The following is a 16,606-nucleotide window of genomic DNA, read 5'->3' as shown; positions in this document are numbered from 1 at the left end:
AATTAGCTAGCTGCCGATAATTTGGTGGTAAAACCTGCTAAATTTGCTTAAAAAACACACAAACTCACAGTACAACATAGCAGAGCAGAGCACTTAGATGCAATCGGGTTTAAAATGCATAATCCCAAACTAATGTGTAGGTACAATACATTACAATACAAAAATGTAAATATCCTTTTCAAAAAGTTTAATGATCTCAACAGTTCGATTTGGCATGCATTGATTAGAGTTGACTATCGAAGATAATTGAAAGTTTGTCCATCGTTTCGGAATTGGCCGCACTAGCTCGAATAGCGTTGCATACCATGTCCCTTTTAATAAATACAGCTAACTTAATATTCCAAAACAATTGTGGCCTAACTTAGGATTTTCCAATCGAAGAAATTTAGCATTTCCCTTCATCTATTGAATGTTTGCTAATGGCAATGCATGGCATAAACTAGTGGTTGGACAATAAATTGTCCTTTCAAAATTTATAGTTTCTTATGCTTTTTTGTGTAAGTCGATACTTACATGCTCGAAAAATTTTACTAACTTTATGTAACTTATGGACTTTTGATTATAACTCAAAACAATCTATTCTTTGACTTGTAATTTTATTAGTTTTTCAAAGATTCAAAGGAAGTCTAGGCGACTTTAATGAACTTAAAGTTGTGTCAAATAGAAAACTGTAATTTATCAAATATTTTTACAGTTTTTGTCAGCCCTAATAGAGATCTTACAAAAGAATTAAGAACGATTTGAATCTATCGACAAAAAGCATATACTTTATTTTTGGCATCCCGACAGTTCTAGCTCAAAGTTACACAATTTATACTGTTACTAGCTCCAATTATAATTTTTACTTTCGTCTAAATCAGGATTTTACCACTAAGAGTTGTTTTTACAAAAAATCATCAATTTCTTTATTTGTTTAAGCAAAGCTTGCAAATAGGGGGTGCCCATGGCGCAGCGGAATCTCGAGTCTGGCACCCCTCCGGTATTACGAACGGCTGACCACCGATCTATAATATACCGTCTTTCGGTCACACAAACTCTCTTCAGGCGAAAAAAGTTTGCAAATTGTTATCAAAAGATTATTTAGAGTGAGCTAATTTACAATATTTTCATTGAAAATCACGAAAATCAATGTGGTCTGATAGCAATTGGAGTATAGAATGTAAAATAAAAATCAAATTTAATAACATCTACATCTGAAAATTCCTTCTTTGAGCAAGATTGTTATAGTCCATTTTGTTTACTCATCATCGGATGAGTGGGATTTCAAACGAGCCGTAATCATTCCACGTTTCTGTGCAGACGCGCCTGTCGGGGAGTTTGATCTCGTCAAATTAGTTGAAGCCTTATTCGTCGAACTTCTTGATGAGCTTTCGGTTCCTACTCCGGTAGTGGACGTTGTAGCAGTGGCTGATGTGCTTCCTGTAGCCCTTGTCATGATCGATGTGTTTTGACCGCGATGGTATTTGGATTTGTGTGTGGATAGAGACCACTTAGTTTTGAATCTGGCCTCACAGAGTAAGCAAGTGAACGAGTCTTGTGAGTTGCTATGCTTTGCCTGACGATGGCGTTTCATTGCATTCATTGAGCAGAATGAACGACGACACTCGGGGCACTTGTACGGTTTTTCCTCGCCAGTTACGTCCAGTCGATTTACGCTTACTGCAATTAAAGAGAAGTATGGGGGATTATGGTTATATCATAAAAAAGCTATTTTGACAAATAAAGGTGCAAAACATTTAAATGGTTATATAAACGATAAGCAGGAAACAAAACCCCATATCCACTAATTTCAAATTTAATTGTTAGTTACTCAATTACATAGAATATTACAACAAACGGCAACGATTTAGTTTCTCCATTCTTTTAACAGATACGTTTGTTTCATGACACCAATAAATTGCTAGTTTCGTATTGTACGTAAGCGTAATGTATGAATGTCACACGCCGCTCAATTATTTAATTATTATATATATTTATATAAATTATGTCATTATTATATATATATTTTACAATCCCTTTTATCAAAGGTGTAGATTACACAATTTTCTTAAATTATAGTTCAAACTGCTGAAACTTAAATTACTTTATTCTCTATTTAAAATAAACCCTTTAAAGTTGCGGCCGCACTATGAAAATTAATTATTACTGATTATAATTCGTTGACCGCTAAAATTTAGATTTACATAACGATCATATAAGCCATATTGTTATGAAATAGCATTACAATATTACAAAGTGTGTACATTTTTCCAAGAAAACTAACTTGAAAATACATTGGAGCTGCACTGCAACGAGCCATCGACGTTTTTTGGAACGGTCAGATGCCAAAAACATCTCTTTTCTACCAAAGCTTTGAAAACATCTTTTAATGCCAGACCGTGTTTTTATTCACTGTAGTCATTATTTTACCGCCGAATTTAGTTTACCGTTTTCGTAGAAATATTTGACACCAGATAAAAATTACTTTGGAAAAGCGCTCCAATAGATTACAGCGTTTTACAGATCAACTACAAGATCCAACAATATTCTTTGTAAAACACACTTTCATTCACATCAGCAACAAAATTGAAGTACTGACATCAACGGCGTTATCAATAAGCATAAATCCATAACTGGAGACGGGAGAGCGTAACTGATCATTACCAAGGTACTGGTCAATGAAATGAATTTTCTCTGTTACTACTTCAAAATTCAAAATTTGCTGATGTGAAAGAAAGTGTGATTTAGAAAGAATGCTGCTGGATCTTGTAGTTTATCTGTAAAACTCTATATTTCGGGAGTTCGAAAAGAATAATTTTACTACCCATGGATGATCCTTAATCAAATGAATTAATAAATATGGCATATACTGAGTGAATTTCCTATAGAACTGACAAGTCACGCGTTTAACTTATCAAAGTATATCACGAGCATTACCTGATTTCATCATGTGAACAGTAGTGCTAGTATTTTGGACCAACTTTTTATACCAATCACTTACATGTTCGCGACCATGTTTTTAATTCGATTAGCTCTCTTGATTTGCTAGCCGCAGCAAACATACTAATACTACAGTGATCGATATACCATTTGCTAGGGTTGATTGATATACTACATGCTTTACCATGCTTCTTTTGATATCAATGTTTTTAATAACTATCTTCAGAAGTCTTCTAACACCCTCTGATTTGTTTCCACTGCGGTTACTGCTGTGGCTGTTTGGTCTCGTGTGCCATTCGCACATGCTCCCGCAAGCTGTACTTGTTCTTGAATTGCTTGTTGCAGTGATCGCACTGTTTTGGCTCGAGACGGCTATGCTGCGTGCGCATATGGCGCCAAAGATTACCCGACGTAATAACCATCTGACAAATTTTACATCTTGTCCACTTATTATTGATAACAATATCTAAAAGTAGACAGAAGCAGATAAATTGTACGTTTAGACAGAGGCAAATACGAGAAAATGCAAAACAGATAACAGTCAGAATAAAAAACTACAGCAATATTGTCACTGTTATATTGTTACAATTCGATGTCAAAATGTTCTGTCACTACGGAAATAAAATAAAATCATAAAAGTTGAAACTGGACATCAACAGTGACTGTGAAAATATCGAGCCACACGAGAGCGAAAGGATTTGCGCACCGGTAGCTGTTAGGCCTATCAAACAAATAAGTTTTCAAAATCAGAACCTTATGACTTTGATAGTTACCCTAAGCTCACTTAATATTATACAAAGTGATTTACACCAATTAAATACGGCAACCGATTGCTACAACACAATATTTTAGACATTCACTAGAGTCCCAAGCATTTTTGGCCCATAAAATTCGCACCTTTCTACATTCTCGGAACAAACTCTTATCTAATTGTGATATTTTCAATTTTGCCAATCCCTAGACTGGCCTCAATTAGCTTTTGAACATACTAGGCATTTACTCATTTTCTTCCTAGGTACATATCAATATGTCTTGTGTTGAGCAGAGTTTAAAAAAATATTGCTCGTTAGCGGATGAATAAAAACCTTCAATCATTCTTTTGCTAGATGAGGCGGTGTATTGTTTTTTTTTTTATATAGGCGATGATTTTTCCGTTACATCTGAACTTCATCGTCAAATGGTGCTTCGCATTTATACGAGTGTTCATGGTTTGGTTTGCAACGCAAAATAAATGTTCTCGTTCAATCTACTCGTTCTATGCTGTGATATTGTTGAAAGATTGGCATCCACCGGCCAGCTAATGTATATCTTTTACATGCTTCAGCTTCATATGGCGTTTTAGATTGGCAGTGCGGGACAAGATGGCTCCACATATATTGCACTTCGTGAGGCCTTTGTGAATGTGCTGATGCATCGTTAGTGACTTCCAGGCAGCGAATCGTTTGTCGCAGTCTTTGCACTTGTACTTTTTCGCTTTAATCTTTTGCTCAAACACTTCTGCAAGAGAGAAGAGAGAAAATGTAATAAAAGGTGCTCTTGTGTTTGCTTGTCATAGAACACTAAACATGTTACATTCTGTGATGTTGCAAGGTTCTGAGAAGGCGGTCTGCTTTTAATACAACATTTTTGTACTGAAGTAGGAAATGTTCTTTCAGACTGTTTGCAACTTTTGATTTTGTTTTACCATATCGTTTTGTTCGGTACTACATCTATTCAATATGTTTGTATAGGCACTTGGAAAACTTGAGTGAGTATTTGAGCATAAGAGAAAAGCAATGGATTTAGTTTAGAATATATAGCCCACTTTGCACAGGATTTGAGAACGACTGCTAACCACCTAAAGAACGGAGCCAGATTCGTATAGTTAAAGGTTGCCAATTTGGATGAAATTGTTTAGTTTGATAAAAAAAAACCGAAAAGTGCTAATGCCCAGTGCGCATCAAACTGCAACCCAAAGGATTATCCTAACTATTTGCAGTGTGATAAGACCGGTGACAAAAAATGTTCAGATCACACGGCGTAGTTAGCAAGGACATCATATTGTTTTATTCGTAAATGTTTCTGGCCTGCACTCGGTATGTGGGCTAACAATATTTCTCAGCCAGATTTTGCAGTTCTTGTTAAAAAAAAATTAAAGGAAATATAAATATGATTCAGTCGGTCTGCTGTATAAAACAATTGAAAATTAAAGAGCCAAGATAAAACAATTTAAAATACATGTACTTGGGAACAAGAGTTCAAATTACTGGCAAACTATGAATCCTGTATGACACAATAGTGCATACTAATAAGACAAAAGCACAATAACAAGTACAACTCATCAAAGCTTTTCGGTTGCGAAGCCGGTTCAAATCACGTCGAATACATCATTTTGTAATCCCTTTATTCTCTTATATTAAATAAGTAACACATCTTCACAGAGCCAATGTAACAAAGTAGATTAATACTACCATCCATGTGTTTTAATCTGACTTCATGTTCTTAAAATTGAACCTTGCGTCCAGCTTCAGCGTAACTTGGTGGATTTTATTTAGGTGGATGCGCATATCGTAACTGCGCGAGAAAGAACGTAAGCAAACCGGACACTTAGTTTTCCCTGAATGCAGATCCTTATGCAGTGTCAGTGACATCGGGTGCTTGAAGCCCTTCCAACAAATACTGCACCGGAAACGTAGCTCTGTGTCTGCAAGTTAAGAGATACAGAGAAGAGAAAGGGAGATAGATAGATAAAGAGAGATAGAAAGAAGAGAGAGAGAGAGAGAGAGAGAGAAAGAGAGGGATATAGATGTGAGAAAAGCATGTCATTACACAAACTGATGAATGTTTAGCCTTCTCATGTAACATCTTTGAGTGTATACCAACACCTAATATATGACAACAAATTTGAATTTTAACTACAGAAGTAACACAATTTACTTGCTGCATCAAAAAACTTGAACTGAATCAATTGAATGTTACAGTCAGCTTTCTGTTTTCTTCATTTGCATTCACGCTCGAAATGATGCACAAATATTTCAGGCCTGAAGCGAAACAATTTTTTTTCCACAACACACTTTTGTTAAATTGCAATGTACACTGACAGTTTTAAGGTGCTATGAAAAACGGCCCACGAGCGCTTTGCCAGCTGCTCGACGGCATGGCCCATCCCTCCTTTGTACGAGACGACTGTCTTTGCCCGTACGCAAGGGAAATACAGTTTAGTAAGCCCTTCATGGACACGGTCATTATGCCAACAAAGAAGAAGAAGCTGCTGTTTGAATGAAAGTAAAACATAATTTCTCATTTTACAAAATTCAGGGTCCATAAACGACAAACCAAAACAAAGTCCCAATTCTCTTTCTCTCCGCGGTATAAAGGACAAATAGCAGACATTCCAGACAAGCTTCTATACGATAAATCCACACGCTTTAGCCAGTCGAAACACCATATATAAAAAAAACAACCAGGACACACAAAAAGCATCAGCTACAAGAGAGCTTGCATTACCAAACGAATACTTAAATCTAAAATTAGAATATCTTGAAATGAACCAGAATACATTATTGCCGCTGATTCGAAATTGATCCAAGTGCACTGAGATCCGCGACGTTGGATGTAATCCAAAACGAGACGGGAATTATTCCTTACGAGAGAACCGACTAGGTGACCTCGCCGTTGTGCAACGATTTAAATAAGTTGGTTTAAATCGTTGCACAACGGCGAGGTCACCTAGACGGTGCGATGTTATGTGTTGTCGATGTTATTTGTATTTGACCACAAACATCTGAAAATTATCCACCCTGTTGTGGGCGGTCAGTGTTATCGATGTTATTCGCATTTGATCTCAAAAATTTTAAAATTACGCAGTGATATCGTCATAGACAGTCATGAAGGATACAGGAGACATTGTTGTGGAAAACTGGGATGGTAACAAAGCGAAAGCTAAGTTGCAAATGAACAAAGATGACGTGAAGTGACAGTTAATGGTTGTGAATTATTATAACAAGAGAACTGCTTAGTGCCTACACCACATCGATATTGTGCCTGAATGCCACCATTTAGTAATGTAAAAACAAAAGCAGAAGATTTTTTAAAAAATACTCATGTTTGGGTGGTAAGCTCTGATTAATCAACACTGGATGCTTATTTTCTTAGGTGTCAAAAACAAATATCCCACATTTGAAAAAAGGCAACTACGTTGAGGGCTACGACGACATAAAGCACGTCTTATAGGTTTTACTGTATCCGGCCATACGATAAGCTTCGCTGCGATAAGCTGCATAAAACATCGTTGAGGGACATCATCGTTGAAATGATCTTTCGTTAGCTTCGAGAAACGAACAAGTGGCCTCCAATCCGAAAAATCGCTAATTTCGTTTAAAGATCCCTCGGAATCGGCCCTTGAGCGCCGGGGCTCGCCACCTCGACGGCGTGGGTTCGAATCCCAACCGAGACCGGACCCTCCCCTGTACGAGAGGACTTTCCACGTACTCAAAGGGACTCAAAGTGTTGTAAGCCCTAAAGGGGCAGGCAAGACCAAAACACGGTCGTTACGCCAAAAAGAAGGAGATACGCGTTGAATGGGTATAAGATGACACACTCTGCCAAACACAATTGTGGTTGTTATAATCATAAAAATTTAAGAAAATCATGAACGAATGTTCCATACGGATTAACGTGATCTAACCAATCTTCTTCTTGGCGTAACGATCTCTTGGTCATGCCTGACCCGTTAAGGGCTTGCGAGACTTGTTTCCCTATTGTACGTGGATAGTCTGTCCTCTCGTACAGGGGAGGGTCCGGTCTCGATTGGGATTGGGCCGATTTTCTAACCGGCACTACCGCTCGGCCAACCAATAAAAAAAAATTAACCCTTTAAACTCGAGCGGCGTTATTTTTCTTATCTGTGATGTATTAATGAATAAACTACCCAATTTTAAAATTTCTACGCTACTTTGTTTGAAACAGTTTATGCGCGCGCGTGTAACAGGTTTACCAAATTTGGTGAATATCACCTCGAGCGCAAAGGGTTAAAAATAGGATACCATATCCTAGCGACAATTTGATTTTATGTTCATTAAGTTTCTTGTAGATGAGGGAGGTCATGCAGCAGCTATAGCGCGAGTAAACAGCACGCCATAAGTGTGGGATCGAATCTCGAGTCTTGCACTCTTCGGTATTACGAACGGCTGACCACCGTTTCATAATATTACCGTCTTTCGGTCAAAGTAACTCTCAAAGACAGGCCTATTCCGACAACGGGATGTTGTGTCATTTTTTATGGCATACGCATTGTTTTGCGAAGTGATTTTTTTGACGAAGTGGAAATCATGTTACCGAACAATGCACCAGTCAACAAGAACAAAAACATGATTGTGCCGATTAATTGTGTAAACCGTGTAATATTCATATATTATTAAAGTTTTTAGATATACCAAAGTAAAGTCAGAAAAAAACTACCTGATCTGAACATTTTCACATTATTTGTATTATAGTGCCTTGCAACTAGAATAATTTAACAGCTATCAAAAACGCAATTAAAAAAGTTAATACAGTTTTTATAAAACGATTTCATTGAATGTATAGAATTTAAGAGTTCATCATAGGTGCAAATTGATATCATCATCGGGAAAATTCAAAAGGTGCCATGATGAAACCCAAGATTTAAAGAGTCTTGGCCAAGCTAAGCCGGTATGGCTAATGTCTTAAGTGTATCATTTGTATACCTTTGCATATTTTAAAGTATATTGTTGAGTAGATATAGCCTGGCAACAAAATGAACACTATTTCGAGCTAATGCCTTCTAAAACCAAAATGCAATGAAAACATTGACCAAAAATGGCATATAAAAATATGCAATGAATAATCAAAATGAATACATCAGCATGCCACCTTATACATTTAACCAAAGTTCATGTATTTACCTTTTAAAATGTTCGACTTGGTTTGTTCATCAGTAGATTCTTGGAAGATTCGGCCTAAGGATAAAAAATAAAAAAAGAAGAGTAATGTAAACGAATTCATATAATGAGTTATTACAAATACAATACATTGCAAATGCATTTGATGCAAATGAATAAAGATAATCACAAAATTCTCATCGATGCATATATGTGATTATCATTATTTGACACTAATCGATGCAATTGAACCAATTTTTACTTATTTCTTATATTATTACTTATTACTTATATCTATAATTCTACTGTCTACAACTGTATACCCCCCAAATTTACTTCACCAACGACGATCAATATCTAATAGATAAATATACCCGCGGTTAGTCAACGTTTGTGAATAAAATTGTTATTTGGTAAGCTGGACTCACCTCGGGTACAATGTGATGTGCACAAAAAGGCATCTATACATTGACAATTTCACATGGACGCATTCAACACATTCAGAAGAGAACTAATGTGTATACTATTGGCTGGTGCACTCGCAAGTGTCCACCCGTAAGCAAAACTGATGGACATTCCAACAGGATTTTTGATCTTGCTAGTAAGAAAATTTATCTTATGAGAAAGTGGTTAACATGATTGTTCTTGTTCGATTTAAGATGCTCAATCGTAGCGGTGCACCGGCAGCATTGCCAGCATTGTACCGCGTAAAGTAGATTTAGAACGAAATTGTGTAGGTAAAAATTACAATACTAGAACTAAACAAATAATTATGTGATTAATTTTAAAAATTCATGTCTGCACAGTGCACAGTTTGCTCAGGTGGACGAGACGCCACTGTTTAATATAAATTAACCAAAACCAATTATAAATGTTGACAATTCAATTTTTCTGTAACATGTGGATATGTCAACAAAATTCACAAGAAAATGTGGCGGTTAAATGAATGAAACATAAAGCCCATTACATCACGATTATGGAGACAAGGTTCTTGTAATACTTTCGGTTAAATTGCAATAATGCAATTTTTTATAATACTTTCGTTTTTATAACACGTATAATTAAGTGTAAAAGACGTGTATTATCCACGTACATAAAGGGTAACAGTCGAATAGGCCCTTAAAGGGCAGGCATGACCCAGACCAGGCAGACGGTGACTACGCCAAGAAAGAGAAGAAGCCCAATAGCTTTTGGGCAGCTTCTTTCAAGATGTTTTATTTTTTATGAAACATTAAAAATTAAATAAATGCATATATTTATGTTAGCATCTTGAACTTACTCATATCCATGTCTGCTCCTTCTATTTCTATGTGATCCTGGGCCATATCTTCATCATCTTCATCCTTATCTTCCGAGACCAGTTCATAGCCTTCTGGTTAAAAAACAATGAGAAATTGAGAAAGGGGTGCGAAAGAAATCAAAAGAAAACCATGAATTAATACATACCTTGTATAAAAGTGTTATTCCCGCTACTAGTGCCGGTAATTGGCTCGCCAAGACTTATAAATTCCGGAATTTCCATTTTCATTCCTGAAGTATTTTGCTGGCCTGATTCAGCGTATGTTTCTACTGTAAAGACAATCCGACAAAAAATTAAGCCTTCAATTAAGATTTAACAGTGACTTTTGCGTACCTTGTTCTTGGTCGGCTCGCTGATCATCCTTTGTGGTGGTGATGGTATAGGTTTCTGACTCAAATTTTTCGAAAATTTCACCATCGTTAGATTGGCTTGAGCCAGTAGCCGTTACAGTCACAGTTGCCGTAGCCGGTATACTCGATGACGCCTGAGATGCAATAATCTGCTGTACCTTGATCTTTTTTTTTCTTGGCTGCACTACGTGGTCGACTACTTCTTGCAATGTAGTTGCCTGTGGAGCTTGTTGCGAGGCTTGGGTCTGTAACGAAGACGATTGTTGTGTTCCTTGCTGCGATGATGTGTGCTGGACTTGATGGATCTGTGCATGTACTTGTTGCTGTTGCTGCTGCTGCTGCTGCTGCTGTGCTGACTGTGGTTGTACAGAAGGTTGCTGGGGTGCTTGCATCTGTATTTTAGTCAGTGTTGGCTGCTGCTGCGTTATTGGAACAGTTATGGTAGCCGTTGCAGTCGTCAGAGCCGGCATCTCGGAAGGAGCAGGTTTGATGATAGCTTTACCTATGACTGGTGTTGTCTGAATTTGGGACTGCACGAGCTTCGGTTGATGGACGATAGTGTTTGATGGTATAGTAAGAAACACTGAGTCAGCCGAGGTGATTGTGGTTGATTTTTCAAGTACTGGTGGAGTATGTATCAGTTGAGTGATGCTGGAAGTTCCTGATCCAGCAGGTCGCGTTTCACTAGCACTATCCGTCAAACCTCGTATCGAGAGCAACTCTGCAGTGTGTAAGAAGGAGGGTAGCTGTTCCTGGGCCACACTTACCTCACCTTGGTACATAAACTCTACCAGCGACATAAGATCCGTGTAGCGCACATTTTTGAATATGATTACAGGATGTTGGCAAGGGTTTTCTTTGAACACCTCTTTAAAATACGGACTGCAAGCCGACAACAGAATCTTGTGGGCGCGAATTTTTCTCCCTTCACAACAAAGCGTAACATCGACAAAATCCTCCTCGTAGCGTAGTGAATCAAACGCTCCCGCTATGTAAGTGCTGTAGTTATTCCAACGCAAGGAAAACTGTTGCGGGGTCATCTTTACTATGTTCGCTCTTCCGCCGTAATTCCGTAATGTTTATAAGAAACAATATCCACACTTTGTCACTTTACAATAGTTTGTATTGCTGTTTCTTCACACGAATAACAATCCTCATAGCTAAGAAGAAGTATACGTATGAATAAACTAATTCATAATAAACAACCTAATAAAAGACAAGAAGGTGAAGCATGATGAATAACATTGGAATCGACCTCACGATACACTGTGACATAAAACCTTTATGAATTTATGTGCCCAACACTTTGCTAGTTGCCCTCCATTTTGTATAGTCGTGGAATAAACCTTTTTAGTTACTTGAGACACAATTTACGATGCTCTATCAAGCTGTTAACAAATCTAGCTCCGTGATGGCTTTTCTCTACTCACTCGATTGTCAAAGAGCGTCAGTATAATATTTGACGGACTGTCATGTAGTTACAGCAAGAGTTCCAGCCAAGATATATACACACTTATATATTCAGTATTTAATCGTCTTGACTTCAGCAATCTAATATTCATGGTAAATCTTGCTGTGTGCATTATCGCTAGGCGATTTCGAGCAATCGTGCTAAAAACGTGCTAAAATGAAACAAACATCGAGCAATTTAGTATGGGAAGTAGCACGAAGTAGAACGACTGCTCGAAAACGTCCTGCATTTTTTTTACCCCCATCAAGGTTACTCCCAAGATAAATACACACTATATTATATTATATTATAAATACACACTATATTATATTATATTCAGTATTTAATCATCTTGGTTGAAAGCGATCCGTTTGGCATTAGCAAGATGACGAAGCTAAGCTATATCCTGTACGAACCTTAAATTACTGATTAGAACCAAGATAAAGAAAATGAAAAGAAGTTTAATTAAAAAAAGCAATTTATTATGTGCACCGTACGTAAAAAACCAACAACCCGCCTCAATCGCTCTGAAAAGTTAAAGATCAATTTCAATATCTACACCTGGAAAGTGGAATTAATCTACCTTATTAGTAAAACCCCCATAGGCCTGTATAAAATATATGGCTAATGAAAATGCACTTCGGGTATGGATTTGGTTGCATATGCTCAAGTATCATTTATTCGTCCTTTAAAATTCATCATATCCTGGAAGAGGGAACTGTTCACTATATTGCTCAACTTCCTTACGAAGGGTTTGCACCTTAACATTGATACCTGCATCCTCGTGGATGACGCGCTTAAAGTCGGCCAACTTTGGACCTGAAACGGTGGTGATCTCTTTCGACAGCTGCAATCCTCGATCGATAAAATTCACGACCTGCTGCATATCCTTCTCCAATAAGCCACGAGTGGTAAGGGCTGGTGTACCGAGACGTATGCCTGACGGATTAAGAGCTGATTTGTCGCCAGGGACAGTATTTTTGTTGCACGCTATTGAAATTTCCTCTAGAATGTATTCAGCACGAGCACCTGTTATACCAACGGGTCTTAGATCCACTAAAACCAAGTGCACGTCAGTCCCACCAGTAGCAACAGAGTATCCCTTTTCAAGTAGCCCTGCGCACAAAGCACGCGCATTCTTTATCACTTGTTCTTGATATGCACGGAATTCAGGTGATTTTGCCTGCAACATGCATGTAGCAATTCCAGCTATCGCGTGGTTGTGTGGACCACCCTGCAATCCGGGAAAGACAGCCTGATTGACACGTGATTCTAGATCGTACATCACTTTATCACCGTTTGGCTTTACGGTACGTATGCCTTTACGGAAAAAGATGATACCGGCTCGTGGACCACGAAGTGTCTTATGCGTCGTAGTACTGACTACGTCCGCGTATTCAAACGGCGAGGGTATCACGCCGGCAGCGACAAGTCCCGATATATGCGCCATATCAGCGAACAAATATGCTCCATTCTGATCAGCTATGGCCCGGAATCGCTTGTAGTCTAAACAACGCGAATAACAAGATATACCGGCGATGATAACCTTCGGCTTGAACAGTTTAGCCGTTTCCTCCATCTTGTCGTAGTCAATCAAACCAGTCACGGGATCGACTTTGTACGGCATGCTCTCGAAAAAAATCGAAGTAGCAGATATTTTTTTCGTCTGCGTCATGAAGCCGTGTGTCAAATGACCACCATCTGGAAGGTCCAATCCCATGATACGGCCATGTGGTTCGATTAGAGCAGTGTAAACTGCAAAGTTCGCCGGGGAGCCGGAATAAGGTTGAACATTACATCCCCATTGTTCCGGGTCAAGACGATAGGCCTCAAGCGCACGTTTTTGAGCCAATAGCTCGATTTCATCGATAAATTCATTCCCTCCGTAGTATCTGGTGAAATAAAGAAAATTAGGTTGAAAGTAAGTAGGTAAAATAAAAAAAAAAAACAATCAAAATGATTACCGACATTACCTTTGTCCTGGAAGTCCTTCGGAATATTTGTTGTGCAGGCAAGAACTTAGACACTGCAGCACGGAAAGTGATGTAAAATTTTCACTGGCAATCATCTCGAGACCACGCGTTTGACGTTTCTTTTCCTTACGTATCAAATCCATTAGCTCGGGATCTTGATCCCACAAGTTCTCTTGCAGCATTTTTGCATTACCGGACATCTAGAATTATTTAATCATAAAACAAGGTATTATTTGATTTTGTTTACTATTTAAAAGATCATCGCCCTTATTCAAGAAATACGATTTCAACTAGATTGCTCTATGATATTTACAAAAGGCTTGCTCATTATGTTGAACCACTTCGTTAGTTGGAGTTTTCACTTATGACGAGCAGACTACGCATGCGATATAAGTTGATAACGCAGCAGATATTGTAAAACGCTCCGGAGATGTGTGCAGCTAGTTACTGAATGGCTGAGATTAATGCCGGATGATCTTATAAGCTAGCAACTCAAGTCGTACAATAAGTTGATTTGATAAGCGCTCGTGGACTATTTTCGGTCGGCGATGGAACTCAATAGGAAAGGTCATCGCGTTGCAAATGATTACTTGTAACAAACAGATCACGTTGTTTACGCCGTCAAGCATTTTCTTATAATACGTACTATGAAGATCTTCTTTCCTTATCGCTGTTTACAAATATACCCTGGCTACCAATCCCTACGCTACCACGTTTAAATTAAAAGCATCACTTTGCTTTATGCAAGGACAGTAACTATGCGCATTTCTTGTACGTTATAAACAATCTTCTATCATATTTGTAGTAACATAAAGAGGGTAAGGATGTTTTCTTGTTAACATACTTCATAATATTCATAAATATTTGTTTGTGCAATCCCTCTTCCTTATTCTATTTTACTATGTTATAACATATAAACCTTTTCAAATGAATATTATATAATTTGCCGTACCAAAATTTCAGATTTTGATGGTTTATACAGTGCGAAATCTATTCTTAATGTTGTTAACACTCAAGAAATGTAACCTTTAACCTCAAAATTTAAGTGACATGTGTCGTGATCTACACGAAACATTTCTATATTTTTATTCTAAACTCCAAATTCGACAATATTTTGCTTGCTTCTTATATTTTTTTTTTATCTCATCCGCTCAATTCAACTTCTATCACAAGACTGCTCTTCGTTTGTTCTCGTTTCAATATATATACTTTATCTTCCTTTGTTCCAAACGCAGATCTATCTCCGCTCTAGTAGGTTATAGTTCCAAATTGTCATAGCCATCTAACTTGCGAATAATTTCACTCATTCATTTGTTTGTTTCGATCAAGCCAAAAAAAAGTTACGACGAGACTTGATCAGTTAATTTGTGCTTAATGCTGATGAATGAATACTAAACATTTTATTGACTACATCTTACAGAAGTTATTCAAATCAACATTTTATACACTTCACCGCGTCCCTTTTTTGTGTTAGTGCGCCAGTCAAGTAGCCTGAATGCGTAAGCCAAATGCGTACTAACATTTGGAGACACCGCCGGACTCAACGTGCTTAACTTATTAGCGCCATTTTCTTGTATGTCCATGTATGTCACAGTAATTCATTTTCTAAGTTCGTTTTAAGATCCAGCACATGGTTGATCTTGCAACTTTGAGCATTGGGTTGAAAGATGAAGGCGAATTCCATTCGCCGGTTTTATAGCTCTCAAGGTCATCTAAAGAAGCAAGGAGATTTGCTCGTCTTGAAGTAACGATTGAAGCTGGAGTATTTTGTTTCGGATCATCAAACGAACTTTTCTTTTCACTGGATAATAAATTATTATTATTTAATAATATAGTTACCTTGGAAACTGAATGTGTTACCGAAGAAGCGAAACGATGTTGAATTTTCAGTACTGGAGCAATGACAACTTCAGCAAATCCGTAGCCACTTCTACTATATGCCACCGGAGAGCAATGAAACATTGGAGAAGATTCCCGCCTTCGTATTGTTGTACGGGCTGCCAACGCGGGAGCGAAAGAGACATACCCTCTCGGGACAACTGCTGCAATCGCTTTCTGGATGTTCAGGCAAGCCATTGCGTAGAGTGAGAAACGAATTTACTGCAATTTAGGATACAATGCTATGGGAGCTATCCCACTCAGGCCGTTCAACGAACAGCAACCGATCTATACGGTATATATATCGTTCCTGCTCTTTTTAATAGCTAACTTGAGCTATCCCACTCAGGTCGATCAACCGCTTTTACGATAAATATCTTCCTTGCTCTTTCTACGGTACACGGCTTCGACGGTGCACACCTAGCTATTGGCACAACACTAAACAAGATGCTGATTTGACGTGTGGCTTCCTTCTACTGCTGTCGGATGTTTTCTGCACCGCTTGGCTACGCATTAAAAACCGTGGTCCCACACGTTTGGGGCGTTATAATCTTCGTTGCCAACCACCGAAACAAAAGGTCACCTAGGTTATCAACACTTCGGCGATGATTTTTTTTGTTGTAACTCCTTGTCTGCTCTAAATCATGAAACCCTACTGCAAAAGACCTACAGAAAACGTAGCGGAAGGCGGGGTAATCAGGTAAGATGAGGCAATATACACCGCTTTGCCGAGAAACAAAAAATTTCTCCCGCTCTATTATGCGTATATAAATACTCCAAATTTTCACATTTTGATTCCTTGATTTGCTTCGTTGACGAAAATACGAAAAACTGCATAAATTCTAGCTCTTCGTAGA

The 16,606-nt window shown here is 38.0% G+C and overlaps 2 protein-coding genes across 10 annotated transcripts; both read right to left on the bottom strand.

Moving 5' to 3' along the window:
* Positions 1-93: 93 nt before the first annotated feature.
* Positions 94-11,851, bottom strand: LOC131269570 (modifier of mdg4). 9 transcript variants are annotated; one of them, XM_058272008.1, is made up of 6 exons: positions 10,766-11,851; positions 10,432-10,693; positions 10,245-10,367; positions 10,078-10,170; positions 8,823-8,876; positions 94-1,659 (listed from the first exon to the last, which is right to left on the bottom strand). In XM_058272008.1, the coding sequence occupies exons 1-6, from the start codon at positions 11,486-11,488 to the stop codon at positions 1,238-1,240; spliced, it is 1,677 nt and encodes a 558-aa protein (XP_058127991.1). In that variant the 5' UTR covers positions 11,489-11,851; the 3' UTR covers positions 94-1,237. The 9 variants fall into 9 exon arrangements, with proteins under 9 accessions (XP_058127991.1, XP_058127987.1, XP_058127988.1 ...); XM_058272004.1 differs by having other exon boundaries at positions 10,432-11,851; XM_058272005.1 differs by having other exon boundaries at positions 10,078-10,167; positions 10,432-11,851.
* A 694-nt stretch (positions 11,852-12,545) lies between these two features.
* On the bottom strand, positions 12,546-15,962 carry LOC131269798 (serine hydroxymethyltransferase). Its single transcript, XM_058272315.1, has 3 exons — positions 15,711-15,962; positions 13,872-14,071; positions 12,546-13,790 (listed from the first exon to the last, which is right to left on the bottom strand). Exons 1-3 carry the CDS (start codon positions 15,945-15,947, stop codon positions 12,587-12,589), a joined length of 1,641 nt encoding a protein of 546 aa, XP_058128298.1. The 5' UTR covers positions 15,948-15,962; the 3' UTR covers positions 12,546-12,586.
* Between the last annotated feature and the right edge of the window lie 644 nt (positions 15,963-16,606).

Source organism: Anopheles coustani, chromosome X (genome assembly GCF_943734705.1).
Source record: "Anopheles coustani chromosome X, idAnoCousDA_361_x.2, whole genome shotgun sequence".
Classification (NCBI taxonomy): Eukaryota; Metazoa; Arthropoda; class Insecta; order Diptera; family Culicidae; genus Anopheles; species Anopheles coustani.
The sequence above is the reverse complement of the archived record's forward strand: the minus strand, read 5'-3'. Positions and strand labels throughout refer to the sequence as shown.